Here is a 16,607-nt window from a genome sequence, read left to right as displayed (position 1 = left end):
CTTCTAGCCCCGGCAGTGGTGGAAACGCCAGCGTCTGCTTAAGCCCCCCGGGCTGGATGGCTGGGAAGTGTCTTGCGGCAGATGACAGCTGGCGGGTGGGGCTCACTGCTGCAAGGAGGCGAAGGGCTTTGTCGTGATGCAGAGGAGCATCCACCTGCCACTAGCTGAGATACGGGCTGTCAATCCTCATGCTCCAGGGCATGTGCCCAGTTCAGCGAGGAATTCCCAGTATGGCGCAATTATGCCCATTCTGGATGGGAGTCTTAGAGCTCCCTCGGTCTCCGAGCTTTGACCCCTGTTGGAGAAGCCCCAGGACTAGAGACCTAGCAGGGGAGACTCGTTCTGTCTGCTGCTGGGGGAGGGTCTGTGGCCTGTTACACTCTGGCACCATGAAGGGGGTGGCAATTAGACCCCAGACACAGCCGCCCCCCGGCTCTCCACCAGCCAGGCCCCCAGTGTCGGGGGTGTGCTAGGAGCGGGAGTGGCTGGCTGGTGTGCAGGGCACTTGGGCTATTTCTCTGCCTCCAGGGGGAGTGGGGCTTAAAGCCACCTTTGCTCCCCCTGCCCCCCCGGTCTGTGCCAGGTGCAGGAGCTGAGAATTGGGCGAGGACTCCAGCTCCGGGCTGTTGCGGGCGGCAGCTTCCTGTGTCTGACTCAGCCCGACCGGATGCGGGGCGGTGACCTCGGCTGGCTGCTTAAAGGCAGGTGCTGGCTCTATGTCCCCTGGATAAGCCGGTGCACCGGGTTGTGGGGCTCTGGGGCTGCAGGCACAGCCCGCCACTCCCTTCTCTCTGCTAGGCCATGCTGGCCACCCAGGAGCCCTCGCCAGCCGGCCCTGCGACACGGGGACAGACCCCGCTGCCACCTCCACCGACGCTCAGTCCCGTCCCCTTCATTTCCACGGGCATCTTGGGATAACCCATCTCCCAGGTGAACTAAACATCCTGGGGGGGAGTCGACATCTGCTTGGCTTGAAGCTCAGTCGTCTCCCCCAGGGACCTGCAAGTCCATATGGCTTCCCGGGGGCCTGCCTGGGTCCTCTCCTCACTCCACACCGGAAGTGCAGGGGCAGCTGGCTTTAAAGGGGCCACCCCAATGTTGGAGGGTTCCCTGCTGACCCCCCGTATTCTTTCCCAATATCTCTATTCAGCAAGGATTTGGGGAAGCCCTGTGAAGGCCGTTGGACAGTCGGGGCTGGCTGGCTGTGGCGTGCAGCAGATAAGGGCCCAATCCTGCTCCACTGAGGGCAATGGGAGCTCTTCTGTTGGTTTCACGGGAACAGACTCCAGCCCCACATGACTAGATGGACGGAGCAGGCGGAGAGCGGTTCCCTGTGCGTGGCCAGAGGAGACGGTAATCTTCCTTTGTGAGTGACCCTCGGCCCTTCTCATCCGAGCCCCAAGGCACAGAAGGGGAAACTGAGGCCCAGAGTGGGGAACTCTGGCAGCACCAGCATGCTAGTTCCAGGCCTTAATCACCTTCTCTGCCAAGGGCTTTGAGTCTAGTGTGTGGGGGGGGGGTGGAGGGGGGGGCATTTTTAGGAAGGGGAGCAGCAGCTTTGTGAGCATGGCCCTTTAAGAATTCAGTTTGACAAGAGCATCCTGCCAACAATGCGCTTATGCAAACACACAATGTAATTGCTGGGGAATTTGAAGGAGCCAAACTCCACTGAGGAAGAGACCAAGAGGGCGCTGGGGAAGGGGAAAGCAGAGGGGGATTTGAGAGGGAGAGAGGCAGGAAGAATGAGGGGGAAGAACTGGGACCCAACGGGGGGATAGAAGGGAATTGAACAGAGGAACGCACAGACCATGTTTGGCCAAGGCAGCGCTGTTTGTATAAGATCATGTTCTAAAAATACAGCCCATTCCCAGCATCGCCCAGGGAGAGACCCTCTGCTTCCCTGCCTCCCTCCCCCTGTGAAATCACCGCAGCGCTGCGCCTGGCTGGCGCGGGGAGCTGAGTGGCCATGTTTTGGGAATGACTAAGGGACTCCCAGGGAAATCGTGGATTTTTTTTTCCCTGTGCTCTGGTCTCCTTTTTTGGAGCTGGGAAGATCTTCTGGTGGCGGAAGTGGGGCTGGTGCAATATCCCGCCTGGCAGTTTCAACGCTCCCCATGTCCCACGCTGCCACCATGCGGCCGTGAGTCTGGCATAGATGTATATAGAGGCTAAGCCCCTCTGTCTTTAATTTATTTCTTCTGCCGGCTCCCCTGTGAGACAGGGCAGTGCTGGGATCCCCACTGTGCGGACGGGGACGGAGGCGGGGAGAAGCCAGGGGCACCATTTTCACAAGCATGGGGGCCCAGATCCTCAATGGCTTCCGAGTTCTGTGGGGGTTCGGCACCTAAATGCCTTGGCCGCCTCATTTTCACAAGGAATTCCGGCACTTGGGGGACGGGTTTTTCAGAGGTACAAATGGCAGCTGGGCACCCAACTGCCCCTGGCGTTCAGGTGGAGTCTGGCTTGTGCCTTTGGAAGTTCCCCCTTGGCAGCCTGAGTGCCTCTGACTCGCAGTGAGACGAGGCAGGAGAGGGCGTCTCTCTTATTGGACTAACTTCTGGTGATGAAAGAGACAAGCTTTTGAGCCACACAGAGTGCACGAGGCTCCTAAACCACTTAGGCCTTGAGGAAAGGAAAGGGGATAATTGTACCAGAGCTCAGCCCACCCCCCACCCCCAAATTGTACGTGGGGGCCCAAATTTCTCCTGATGAATCCCAGTCCCTGGAGTGCCTGAGTGCCACATCTTCTTCCCTTAGTGTTTTGTCTCTGGATTGGGCTACTCCGTGCAGATTTGCGCCTTCCTTGAGGAGAGCCCTGCCTCTGCCCAGTTGGCCTGGAGCCCTGCAGGCGACACCAAAAGTTGCACAATAAGGAACAAACTCCAGCCTCGCTAGGGAGATGGAGCCTGTGGATCCCACTGCTGCCTCTTGGGTGTGTGGCCTACACGTTTAGCATTGCTGGTCTGGCAGCCTGGAGCCCTCTGATGTGGCGGCGCCCGCTTCCTTGACCTGGCATACAGACCACGGCCAGGTCGCTCCGTTACTTCCCTGTAGGGGCTGCCCATAATTAGCCCCACCTGTGGGCGTGGCTTTTTCACCTCCCGGGCCACCAAAGAGCTAGTCACTGCTGGCCGGGATTTGAACCCATGGCCTGTCCCGGGGGCTCACGATGAAGGCCTGTACGCTGAGGCCTCGTAGCCGCCACCACAGCGGGCCTTGTGGAGCTGCCTTGGCCAAGCAGGGCTTTGCAGGTTCCCGAGTCAGAGTCTGAAGTCTCAGGCTCCAGAGCAGCACCTGTGGGCTGCCCAGAGCCATCTGCTGGGACTTGGGCTTCCCCAAATGCCAGGCTGGGGGTATGCTTTATCCCGGGAGCTGGGGCTGTCTTTGATTGGGAAGTGCTGGCTGATTAAAGAGGGGGAAGGTTGCCACTGGATGTGCGTGGGCCTTTGAATTGGGGTGGAGACATGGCAGTTCCTCTGGCTTGTCTTGCCTCCTGAGTTTTAACCAGCGTCCGTGGCGATCAAAGAGATGGGGAGGCGAAGCCCTGCATCGGGAGTGGATTTCGCTCTGATGGCTGATTCTTCCTTGTACAGGCAAAGTCCCTCCTGGCCTGCGTTTTGAGCGTAAGGTGGGACCCGTTATGAGCAAAGCAGGGGTGGGAACGGCCCCGTGCCAGTGGGGCGATTCTCGGAGGGATACGCGGTGCCGAGGGAGAGCCGTATTTGCTTGTCTAAGTCTTAATCTCCGCAAGAGCCTCCCCAAACCAAGTGTCACTGCAGTCCCAGCACATGCAGTCCGGCCCGGCAGCCAGCTCTGAGCAGCGGCCGTTCTATGGGGACGGAAGCTATGTAGATCTCTAAAGTCCCCATCACAATGCTTGGCACCCAGGGCTTCATTGCAAATGTTCTTTAGACTGCCTAGGAAGGAGTCCTGCACAAAGGGATCTGGGGGTCACAGTGGATCACAAGCTAAATATGAGGCAACAGTGTAACGCTGTTGCAAAAAAAGCGAACGTCATTCTGGGATGTATTAGCGGGAGTGTTGTAAGCAAGACACGAGAAGTAATTCTTCCTCTCTAGTCTGCGCTAATAAGGCCTCAACTGGAGTATTGTGTCCAGTTCTGGGCGCCACATTTCAGGAAAGATGTGGACAAATTGGAGAAAGTCCAGAGAAGAGCAATAAAAGTGATTAAAGGTCTAGAAAACATGACCTATGAGGGAAGATTGAAAAAATTGGGTTTGTTTAGTCTGGAGAAGAGAAGACTGAGGGGGGACATGATAACCGTTTTCAAGTACATAAAAGGTTGTTACAAGGAGGAGGGAGAAAAATTGTTGTTTTTAACCTCTGAGGATAGGACAAGAAGTGATGGGCTTAAATTGCAGCAAGGGTGGCTTAGGTTGGACATTAGGAAAAACTTCCTAACTGTCAGGGTGGTTAAGCACTGGACTAAATTGCCAAGGGAAGTTGTGGAATCTCCATCATTGGAGATTTTTAAGAGCAAGTTAGACAAACACCTGTCAGGGATGGTCTAGAAAATACTTAGTCCTGCCTTGAGTGCAGGGGACTGGACTAGATGACCTCTTGAGGTCCCTTCCAGTCCTACACTTCTGTGATTCTCCACCAACAGGCAGTTCTCCCAAAAGAAACAAAGCTTCTCTCCTCCCCCTTTGCGAGGACCTCTCACTGGAAGGGTCAGAGGCCAAGGGACCCTGCCCGTCCCGGTAGAGTAGAGGAATCTAGAAGTGGCCGCCCCTCATAGAATCATAGAATATCAGGGTTGGAAGGGACCCCAGAAGGTCATCTAGTCCAACCCCCTGCTCGAAGCAGGACCAAGTCCCAGTTAAATCATCCCAGCCAGGGCTTTGTCAAGCCTGACCTTAAAAACCTCTAAGGAAGGAGATTCTACCACCTCCCTAGGTAACGCATTCCAGTGTTTCACCACCCTCTTAGTGAAAAAGTTTTTCCTAATATCCAATCTAAACCTCCCCCATTGCAACTTGAGACCATTGAGAACAGTCTAGAGCCATCCTCTTTGGAACCCCCTTTCAGGTAGTTGAAAGCAGCTATCAAATCCCCCCTCATTCTTCTCTTCTGCAGACTAAACAATCCCAGCTCCCTCAGCCTCTCCTCATAAGTCATGTGCTCTAGACCCCTAATCATTTTTGTTGCCCTTCGCTGGACTCTCTCCAATTTATCCACATCCTTCTTGTAGTGTGGGGCCCAAAACTGGACACAGTACTCCAGATGAGGCCTCACCAGTGTCGAATAGAGGGGAACGATCACGTCCCTCGATCTGCTCGCTATGCCCCTACTTATACATCCCAAAATGCCATTGGCCTCAATAGGTGGTGGGCTGTAGCTGAGTTCCTCGTGCACAGGTGCTCCAGTGAGCTCTGCTACTCGGGAGCAGTCTCAACAGAGGCCAGAGATGGAATGAGCCATGGAGACTGAGGTGGGCCAAAAGCTTTGTTACCTTTGCAAACTCCAGAAACTCCTTCCCATGAAGCAGCTGGCTGGGAACCCTCCGGGCTGGGATCACTGGGTGCCTTTCTCAGGCCTGGCTTGTGAGGGAGGTCACACCAGATGATCCGGATGGTCACGTTAATCCATGTGTCTACAGAATGGCAAAGCACCAAGCCCTCGCAATGAGCCCTGGAAGGGTGTTCTGGCTCGGGGAGTCTGGCAGCCCCCCCGGGGGCTCTCCTTCTGCTCTGCCTTTAAGCACATGGCTCTGGAATGACAACAGTCGTGCTGGGAAACCGGAGCCTGACTCAATGTGTCGTTTGGCTTGCGAGGGCCTTGTTTACCGAAGGGAAATGTTAAACCGTTGTCTGGGGGGAGAAGTGGAGAGGAGGGGCAGATTGCAAGAGAGATATAAACCAAGTCAGTAACATCAGGGAGAGACATAAACAGAGATTGAGACACACGCCCAGAGAGAGAGAGAGAAAGGATCCAGCCTTCCGGCCCTTGTGTACACACAGCGCAGCTCGGGCTGATGTAATCCCCTGTTAGATGCACTTGGTGCCCAGGTAGGGTGACCAGCTGGACCTTAGCCCCCCCTTGCCATGAGGCCCCACCCCTGCTCCTCCTCTTCCCCCGAGGCCTCACCGCCAGCCTGGAAGCCAAAGCCGGGAAGTGGTAAGAGCTGCCCGGGGAGCCCCAGACCCTCCGCCTGCCCTGGGTGGCGGGCCATGGGGCGCAGGGACGTGGGCTGGGGGCTGTTTTCAGGCACCCTGCTCCCACCCCACCCAGGGCAGATGGAGGGTATGGACCTCGACAGTGGCCTGGGCTCCCTGGGCGGCTTTTACCCTGGCCCCACTCTGGTTTCAGGGGGGGGCGGGGCCTCAGGGGTAAGAGACGGAGTAGAGGGAGGGGCTTCAGGGGAAGAGGAGGAGTCAAGGGTGGGGCCAACACGGGAGCGGGGTATGCATCCTGCTTTTACCTTTTGAAAAGGTGGTCGCCCTATGCCAGCGACCAGTTCCCGGTTCCCCTCTGGCAGCGTAGAGGAGGCTTGGAGAAATACTGCACTCCTCTCTGTTACTTGCTGTCACCAGGAAGATGAGTGCTTTAGAGCTGAGACAGAATTTGGGAGCCCCCAACAGGGCCCCCCCGGTGCCTCTGCCCCGGCACAGGTGGTGGGAGTTTTTGGAGTCACTTCAGCACCTGAAGATGGCGTCTGCACTGATATTTCGTTCAGATCTGTCCTGTGATCAACTCCACTTGGCAGAACGCAGGCCAATCATCAGACAAATACACAACGCAGGGGCACCCCGGGCGAATGCAAGCTCTTTGTTCCCGCCCCGGTTCTGGGTCAGAGCCTCTGCGTTGGGCTGCTTTTCCCAGCTGATGAGCTGAATCTTATTGTCTGGCCACTTTCCTGCAGCACTGGGATCCTGGGGCCTTGGTGTATAGGCAGGAATTGCTGGTTCTAGCAAGATGTGGGAGCCGTATGGGCAGCTTGAAATCCCAGGCACTGCTCCAGTTGGAGTCCAAGGCGCTATGTTGAAGTATGGATCCCACGGGGTGGGGTCCTGGACACAAGTCAGAGAGAGAGTTTTGGTTTTAGCCAGTGGCCCCAGCCCACAGAGCATGGGTCTGTGGGGGGAAGGGCTGCTCCTAGCCAGGCAGAGCTGCTGTTAGGTCAAGGATTTGTACCCTGGTGCCAAGCCCCTGTGGAGATGGGGCACCCTGGTGTGAAGCAGGGTTGGCTCCTATGGGATCTGTGCCAGACAAGGCCCTGGACTGTGGGCCCAGCCTAGAAGCCTGTAGCGTCCTGGGGAAGCTGAGTCAATCATTTCCTCCCCTTGCACCCGGTATTTTTACCAGCCGTGTGTTAGGCAGTGCCCGGAAGCTGACATTTCTATTTATTCCCCTGCCCTGGCATGACAAACCCTGCAGTCACCCGACTGCACCGCTCGGATCCCAGCCTGCGGAGACAGGGATGCTGGGCCCTGCCTGGACAGCTGGCAAACCAGCTGGAGGTAGCTGTCAGGGTGCAGAGGACGGGGAGGAAATGAACAGCAAGGGCCCAGTTCTCCATTGTCTCATGCAGCCGTTTACTCCAGTGCAAAGCGCCGGGGGGCTGTTTCGCGCTTGCTTTGCACTGGTGTCAGTGGCTGTGCAATGCAGAATCGAGCCGCAAGGTGTGGGAGGCTGAGCTGGTGGGGAGGAGAAGGGGGAGGAGGGAAGTGGCATTGAGAGGAAGAGCTCTTTGTGGAGGGGGGGAAGGGAGGTTGTCCTCCTTGCTCTCCAGCTGTAGTAGGGCCCAGGGAGCAGAGCTGCTGGCTCCCACGCTGGCTGCAGGGAGCCTCCGCTGGCATGAGCTTGCCACTTGGATTCCTCTCTTGCTCCTCCAAATTGCCACGGTCCCCTGGGTTCTTACCCTGTGGGCTGACAGTCGCTTGCCAGCGTGGGTTGGAATGGGGCCAGCCCCAAGGCGTTGCTGGTCTGGGGGTGCTGGCAGGGTTGCTGTAGCTGTGATGTCTTGTCCCACCCCAGGATGGGGGTCTTAGCTCCTGGGGACAGGAGACTTTCTACTCAGGGCTGGAATTCAATTTTCAGGGAGGAAGGCTGGCCTAGTGGTTAGGGAGTTGGACTGTGACTTTTAGAGACAGGGGTCAATTCACTGCTCTGCAACAGGCTCCCTGTGCGTTCTTGGACAGGCCCCTAGTATCTCTGCCTCAGGTCCCCATCTGCCTGGCGGGGTAATAAGCCTGGCCGCTTTCAGTTCAGTTCTTTGGGGCAGGGACGGGTCCCTTCCTAGCACAGCTGGGCCTGGATCGTGGTTGGTGTTACTGCAGAGCAAACACTAGGAACTACTTTTGTCCCTGGGGAAGAGATGTCCCATTTCTGATCTGGGGCGGGGATCCCGTCTCGTCCCTCTGTGTATTCTCTGGGATGTTTCCAATTCATTCTTGCACGCATGCGTGTCTCTGCAGAGAGTGGTCATGCATCCACATCTCAGAAGTTCTTTGTCTCTCGTTTTCCTCCGGTGGGTGAGGCGAATCCATGACGGGGGTGGTTGAGCTGGATCCAGGCTGGGGGAGGAGCCCAGCGACGGTGACAGAGGCAGTGGTCACAGCGTCCGGGAAGCGGAGAACAGGCTGCCCTGGCCTAACAGCGCAGGGGCTGGAGAGCAACCTTGGGGTGGGGGTTGCAGGTGTCCAGGTGGGAAGCGGCGAGGACCCAAGCGGGGATTTCAGGGGAGCCAGAGCCCAGATCCTGGCAGCGTTACGGAGGCAGAGCTGCGTTAAGGACGAGTTCGGCGTCTGGGCTGGGGTGAGAAGCAGCGTCACCGAGACGGAGGCACGGGGAGGGTATCTCAGCCTTTCCCTTGCTTTCTGGAGGCCCTGGCATGCGGCCCGTCCGGAAGCTGGACCCGGGGGTGGGGAGGACCCAGCAGAGGCAGAGCGTGCAGGCAGTCGGACAGCGTGAGCTGCCGAACACAAGAGCGGGGCCAGCACAGCCTGGGGGTTCAGCAGCATGGGGGGAAGGCCTGTGAAGTCAGCCAGCCAGCCCATCACCTGGGAATGCAGGATGGCCTTTCCACACCGTCTGCCCACGTGCCAACCGATAAAAACGGGGGGCGGTCGTGACCCCCTGACACTTGGTCGTGCCCCCTGGGCTGAGACCCTATCCCTTCTCCAGTGCTCTTAACGCTCCCGGCAACAGAGCCTCCGCCGCTTCCCGGGAGAGGCCATGCCACTCTCTAGGGACCCCGGCGACTGGATCTGCTCTGGGAGGAACCCACGTTAGACAGCAGCGTATGTGGTCACATCCCTCTCTTGGGATACCCCCCGAGAGGCTACTCCTGGTGCCAGCGCTCCGCCTAGGGGAGATCTGTTAGCTCGGGTGGGCAGGGCCTGCCTTTTTGCAGCAGCTGGAGCAGGGTTCTAGTCCCGGCTGCCCAGGTGCGGGGCGGATCTGTTCATTGGCTGCATCAGGAGGGTTTGTTACACAGGGGAGCTGGGCATGGCCCGTTCCCAGATTCCCCACCCTGCAGATCTCCTGGCCTGGGGGGAGCTGGTAACGGAGGCAGAGCTGTGCAGCAGTTTGCCCTGTCTCCCCGGCTTTCCCTTGTGACCCGATTCCTCCCTTGCTCTCCTTTCACAGGTGCCAGCGCCCGCCAGGGGGGATGTGGCCGTGACTGCTGAGGGCAGGGAGCTCATCCTGGCGCTGGAAAGGAACCAGTAAGTATCCACCTTGGGACACGCGGGGGCTCTGCAGGACTCTAGCTGCAGGGTTGGCCTTGGATGTGTGCAGCAGGTGTCCGGATTGGGGGTGTCTGCATGGACCACCTGGCTGTGCAAGGAATCGTCTCAGTGTTGCCCCAACCATGACCATGTCTCGTAGATTGTCACGCCCTTGTGTCGCCGCTCAGCCACCAACGCTGTCGACTGTCCGCTCCCTGGTTCACCTGCCCATCGGCTCCCTCCTTCTTTCCCCTGCCCAGTCTCCTGCCAGCCTGGAACGTGCCTCTCACCTGGCACGCTCCCTCCCTGCAGTGCTGGTGCAAACACATGCCGGAGGCGTCATTGCCCTGCCCCGGTGCAGTCATTCGCACAGCGGGAAGCCGGCGTGAGCTGGATTCAGTGGCATGTTATGCTCCGTTGGCACGGGGTGTGAACGACGACACACGCTGCCAGGGGGCTGGGCATTCCTATACGCCCCCGCTCAGACACGTGGGCACGTGCCTGCTCTCAGGCAAGCTGCACTCGCCCTGTAGACGGGGCGACTTGCGAGTGCTGGGAGAGTGAGCCGCGGCTGGCTCGCCGTGGTTTCTCAGTGACTCACAGCCAGAACGCAGCAGCTCCTAAGCTGCGGGTTGCTTTGGTATTGTCGGGGGGCGCGCCAGGGCTGGCCTGTTGGTTCTTCTCAGGGGGTTTGTGGGGGCTGGGCTGTGTGCCGTCCGTTGTTCCTGCAGGGCTGTTCATCCGTCCACACTGGTTTGTTTTTACAGGCTTGCTCGCAGGGACGGGGCTGAGCTCCATGGCTTGTTATTGTAGGGTCTCTCAGAACTCATCTGCTTTGATTGATTTCCTTCCCCCTGCCGTTTTGGAATTCAAAAAAGCTGTGAAACCGTTAACCTCTTGATCTCCGTGGTGCGCCCAGCGCTGTAGTGTCTGCGGGCCCTGCTCATATCAGTGAAGTTAGCCTTCCAGTGGGGCAGGGCAGTGCTGGTAACCCTATTGCACCACTGGGGGAACTGAGGCACAGAGAGGCTAAGTGACTTGCCAAAGGGGCACAGGGACCGCTCTGCGGCAGAGCAAGGACTTGAACTGAGGTCTCTGGAGTCCCAGTCAGTTCTGTAACCACATGCCCCCTCTTCCTCCCATGCAGAGCTGGCTTCCCCCGCCGGTCTGTGGAAATGCCTGGCCCTGTGAGCATCCCAGTGACTCCGTTCCCTGTCCCCCCTCTGACCCTGTGCTGGCTGAGTAACTGGTGCGGAGCGGTCCTGACGAGTTGCCCGCTGATGGAAGCTGAGCTCTTTGGATTCTGCATGGAGCTCGGTGGAGGAGAGCCCGCCAGACTGTTTTGGTTTCTGCAGCCGGAGGCTGCCAGCCTCCTGGGGCTCTCGCTGGCAGGCAGGGGGGTCAGCGGTGCCGGGGGCCCCACTGGGACAGGGATTTGTTTGCAGATGGGCTGTGCCCTGGCAGGGAGTGAAACCATTGAAAGTTCAGGCCAGAGAGAGCGTTTTCAGCTTCCCTCCTAAATGCAACAGCAAAGGGGCAAAGCTCCCGTTGGATCAAGCTGTGAAAGATGCCCAGGGAGAGGGGTCTGGGGTTAGAGAAGCCCCGAGAGAAGGATGTTGGGGAGCAGGGTCTGGTGAGCAGGAGGGGAGTGGTGAAGGGAGCAGAGAAGCAGTAAGAACTGCTGTGCTGAACTGGGCCATCTGGTTCCATATCCCACCGCCTGGCGCACGAACCGGGCTCGGCCTGCCGCCTCTTGGTGCACGAACCGGGCTGGCCCTGGGCCAAGGATTCTTGTTCTCTCTCTGCCCCATCCTGAGCCCTAACATAGTATCCAACTGCCTTCCATACTGACCGTTCGTCCATCTAGCCTCCCTCTTACCGCCAACCTGGTCCAGACCCTCCATCCACCTGCCCGGGTCCAGGATCCCACCTACAGCAGTGGCCAGTACCTATGGCTTCAGTGGAGGGCACACTGTTCCCCTGTCAAATTGGTTGCTCTACTGGAGTAGGGTGGGCCGAGGGAGGCATTCCTTCCTGACCCCGCAGGCCATCGGCCTGCGCCCTGAAGCATGACGTTTGCTGATGCTCGGTGGTATCTTGGCCTGGGAAGAGGGCAAGGGACGCACTGCGGCAGCAGAAGTAGCCCATGTGGGGAGGGAAGCTGGAATAAGAGGAGAGTAAGACATAACCTTAGGGATGGGGAGAGGGATGTCATGAAAAATTGTGGTCCAGTGGTTAGAGACCACGGGCCTGGGAAGCCAGGGGTCTGGAGTCTCACCCTGGCAGGAATCCAGCTGGCGCGGGCACAGGAGCCGTCAAAGCAGCACAGCTCAGGTTTCCGAGTGGGTAGCTCTGCCCTGGCCCAGGCCCCGAGTATGTACTCGGCTCGCTAGCCCACTCTGGCTTCGCTGCTGCTGCCCGTGCTAGCTGGCATCCAGCTCCCTCGGGCCGGCGAGCCATTCACGGCTTGGAGATACCGGGTGATCTGAGCTTCAGCCTTTCCCTAGCTGGAGGCGGGGACGGTGAGCCAGTTACTCCCTGCAGTGGCCTCTGGTCAAAAGCTCAAGTGCTGATTTTCACTAGCGAGTATCAGAGCAGTAGGGAGGATAAGGCCCCGATGGGGGTCCGATGAGCACCTAAATCGCCAGGTTGCCTGGGCACTTTCCTTGGCAGCTCTCCGGCTGCTCCTGGGGACTTGGGGGTGGCTGCAGTGCATGCCGAGAGGCGTGAGCTGGGGCATTGCTTGGGGTCGTAATTAACCAGAGGAAGCTCTAACCTCGTGTGTAATGCCGGCTCGTGGCAGATCTGAGCGCGCCGGGAGAGCACGTTCCACCCCAGCACCACAAAGCACTTGACTGCTAGGCTGGGAGGCAGCCGGCCCAAGGGCCGTGACAGACGCTCCATCGCTGGGGGCGTTGAAAACTGGACCAGCCAAACACGGGAAGCCAGGCTGTGAGGAATCACCTGCTTTGCTGGGGGGAACAGGCTCCACAGCCTGACCGGGGCTTTCCCTTCTATGGTTTCCACCATGCGCTGCTCTCAGGACTGGGCCGATGTCTCTCCTGCCTCCCTGACACCCAGAGTGGGGCAAGTCACCGCCTGCGTCCCCACCACTGGGCTGAGATGCTCCCGAGGCGTCACCCCGCCGTAGGATTCCTGTCGCCCCTGGGTCCCCTGCAGGACGTTGGCCCTAGGCCTCCCTCCCGATCGCCGAGCAGCAAGTGGAATGTTCTCCCTGAAGAGCGCGTCGGCCCCCGTTTGGGCTGTGGGAGCGAGGCGGGCGTTTCCCGGGGCGGGGTCCCCTGCCGGCCGCGGTGCTGTCGTGTCCTGGGCCCTGTGCGTGTGAACGGGGTGATTTCACCTTCCCCTACTGAGTCAATAGTACGATTTCTGTCCTGCAAGGGAAGTACCAACCCTGTGAGCTTCCTGCCGATAGCAACCTCCCTGAGCCAGCTGGGGAATTGTGCATCTCGTGGTAGGAGTTAATCTCTCTCTTTTCCATGTCCCACACCCACCCCTCCCTCTCTCCCTCCCTTGGCCCCCACCCCTTAGCTAATGCACGACTCTCCATCACCCTCTGGTCTTAAACAGGGATGGACAAAGATCTGGAGGGTCCTTGCGGCTAAACACCCAGGAATCTGTGCAGCATGTGAAGTGTATTGCATTGATGTGCAGACATTTCCCCAGCATCTCTGAGCGTTAGCTCAGACTGTTAGGTCTGGATATTGGACTAGAAATCTCCCAGGAAAAGGCTTTTCCTCTGGGATTCCTGGCTCTCTTTGGAAATGCTGCCGCAGTAGCCTTTCCTGTGCAGCATCTCTTTCCTCTGCCCTGGATCCCAGCTGGAACGGGCAGGCGCAGGGAGCATAATGAGGGGACCAGACTCAGGATGTTTTGGGCACGTTCAGAAGGACCAGAAGGGAAGGGTGGAGTTCGTGGCTTGTGGCAGCATGGACTGGTCTCCGCATGGGACTGTCGGACGGCCATGAGGCCAGCTCACCAGAGTGGCAGCGTGCAGGCCCCGGGTAGCGTTTCAAGATGCCAAGGGGTAGGATTTTCAAAAGTGCCTCGCTGGGCCCCCGGTGGAGCGGGACTGTTAGACCCGTGCTGGGGGCTTCAAAGCCTCCCGGCACCGTTCTGCGGGCCCCTCCTGGTCCGGGTGAGATCGCACCAGCAAAGGCAGGACCACGCGGGGAAAATCCTGATGGCTCTACCAGCAGCCAGCGTCCGCCTGACCTGACGTGACTCTCCCGTGTGCTTGTTTGCACCCAGCTCCAGCATTAACGAGCCTGGTCCGTCGGTGTCGCTGACTCTCCTCCGCTCGGAGCTGGTTTGGATTTGTGCTGATGTTGGCAGCATCCTTTCTCCGTAGCCTGTGGCCTGAAACCCTCCTCGGGCCGGGGATCTGGAATGTTGTTTCTTCTACAGGCTGCGTCCGCGCCGATCAAAAAAATCGCAGGAGACGACACTACGGCCCATTCCTGCCAGCAGCCCTGCTCGACATCATATTTAGCTTGGAGCCTGGCCTAGGCAGGAAGTATTTGGAAGGGTAGACTTGATTTTGGAAACCAAATGAAATGAAGAAACGCGCGCTCTCCAAAGTAACCAAGAAGAGAGGGACGGGGGAGAGAGAGAATGTTTCAGGCACCATAATCCTAGCAGGGGCCTGTGCTCATTCCTTTGTCTTTTCCTAACCTCTGGGTGGGATCTGGGCAAGGACTCCTGGGATGGCATCTTCTCCAGGCTGGGGCGGGCGCAGGACACATTCATGCCCCAGCACCTCGTCACAGTCTGGGCATGTCGGTGTTGTCGCCGCCCAGGAAGGCACAATGTCGTGCCAAGGTCTGTACCTCCCCTCACGCAATGCAACAAGCCAGGTGCCCAGCTGGTGTGAATCGGTCTGTCTGTCTGTCCATCTTCGGGTTCTACGCGGCTGCCCATCATGGTAGTATCCGAGCTCCTTCCATGTTAAATCAATAGCAACATCCCTAGTGGATTTCAGGGAGTCTCTGGCTCTTCTCCCTTTGCTCTGGTGTCAGTGGATCTTTGCTGATTCACACCAGCGGAGAGTCTGGCTGATGCTTAGCCCTGATTCTCCTCTCTCTCTGGTTCTGCTCTTCCACCGGCGTGTATCTTCTGACCTCAGCGGAGCTGCTCCGGATTTACACTGATGTCAGCGGCAGGAGGAGCAGGCCCAGTTCCTACGTAGCAGTGTTTGTCTGGGTCGCCTCCTCTCACTTCCAGCTGGACCTGCTGTCACCTTACATCTACCTGCCTGGGCAAAAGTTAGTGAAAGCCATTTGCAGGCCCATTCATGAAATCTGACCCCGGCCCGGCTGGGCCCTTTGTTCTGTGGCCCCTTCCTTGGTGTGTTGGATCCGCAGGGCTGGCTGGGATTCCAAGGGCCCCTTGTGATCCACTCACCCGACCTGCGTTACCCAGACTCATCGGCCTTTGATTGGTGCTGACGTGGGTAGCCAGGTTCGAACAGGTGAGAGCATAAGCTGAAGTGCTCTCCCGGCATCCCTGCCTGTGCTGGCTCCGGGCCCAGGGGAGGGAGGGTCACGAAGGGCAACAAATGAAGAGGAGAGAGCGAGCCCCACGGACCCATACAGCCCATAGCTCACTCAGCGCCCAGAGGAAAGCCCAGCTCAGGAGCTGAAAGTCCTAGGCCAGTGCTAGCGCTGTTACGGGGTAGGGAGAGTTAACCACAGAAATACCGACTGAAGGGGCCTTGGGGATGACCTAGCTGGTTGAGAAAGGTCACGTGTCCTCCCCCTCCCAGGCACCGGTTCCAATCGTGCATGGTCTGTAGCTAGACAGGGCTTGAATCTGCAGGGTTTTCACTAGCACCACGTGCTGCCTGGCTCTTCTCTCTCTCCACACTCTGCCGCGGCGGGGACTCCCAGCATAGCCATGCGGCTGCCTTGGGTTTCTCTCTGTCCGCTCCCGAACAGCCTGATGCTGGCCTGGGGTTTGCTGCGAGTGCACCCTTGTTGGCAAGTCACCGCCCCTGGGAAGCAGCGGGGCCTTGAGCCAGCCTGCGGGGCCCCCGCTGATCGAGGGTTCTCGCCTGCAGGGCGATGCCTTCTGGGGCAGCGAGCGCAGGGGGAGTTGGCAGCAGCGTAAAAAAGTTTAGTATTCGTTCTATGCGGAGTGCCGTCCCCATGTCTCCCCCCCGACCCCGCATCCAATACTGGTTTCTGGGTTTAACTCAGGCTTTGCACCTCAGCACCCTGTTGCTTGCAGGCCATGCCCTATCCCGGGTCAGGCGCTCTGCCCAAGAGGTTAGAGGGGGGACAGTGGGGAAGGAGGGCATGGCCCCAAGAAGGGGAGGCCCCTGGGAAACTGAGCAATTGTGGAGCATTGTGCAAACTGCATTTGGTTATTTGGATGTTAAGATCAGTAAAACCCCAGTTTTAACACAGGTCCCTACTCCCGTAGCCCGATGCAATACAAGGCGAGTGACACACACCAGGGTACATTCATGTACTGTGACATGGCAAGGCCAGATGGCTATGGAAAAGTAGTGGGAGATAGATATATTAGCTCCAGGCTAAACAAATCCCTGGTACCAGGATAAGTGAAATGGCAGCTGCTCCAGGTCAATTAAGACACCTGGGGCCAATTAAGAACTTTCCAGAAGGCAGGGAGAAGGCTAGGTTGATTGGGACACCTGAAGCCAATCAGGGGCTGGCTGAAACTAGTTAAAAGCCTCCCAGTTAGTCAGGTGGGGTGCACGTCAGGAGCCGTGGAAGGAAGCTGCGCTGTTGGAGAGACTGAGCAGTACACACCATATCAGGCACAAGGAAGGAGGCCCTGAGGTAAGAGTGAAGTGGAGCTTGAGGAAGTGAGGGCTGCTGTGGGGGAAGTAGCCCAGGGAATTGTACATGTCATGTTTCTAAAAGGTCAGCT

General features: G+C 58.3%; 1 protein-coding gene across 3 annotated transcripts in view; it reads left to right on the top strand.

Moving 5' to 3' along the window:
• ADAM33 (ADAM metallopeptidase domain 33) overlaps nt 1-16,607 on the top strand; it is a 76,651-nt gene that overhangs the window by 12,445 nt on the left and 47,599 nt on the right. For 2 of the 3 annotated variants that reach the window (XM_037898363.2, XM_037898364.2), the window contains exon 3: nt 9,613-9,689. The exons of the other annotated variant lie outside the window; for it this stretch is intronic. In XM_037898363.2, coding sequence (XP_037754291.1) covers nt 9,613-9,689 — 77 coding nt within the window. The remainder of the gene's footprint in view (nt 1-9,612; nt 9,690-16,607) is intronic. 3 annotated transcript variants of the gene reach the window in all.

The sequence above is a fragment of the Chelonia mydas genome, chromosome 4 (genome assembly GCF_015237465.2).
Source record: "Chelonia mydas isolate rCheMyd1 chromosome 4, rCheMyd1.pri.v2, whole genome shotgun sequence".
NCBI classification, from domain to species: domain Eukaryota; kingdom Metazoa; phylum Chordata; order Testudines; family Cheloniidae; genus Chelonia; species Chelonia mydas.
This window is presented reverse-complemented; position numbering and strand designations above follow the sequence as displayed.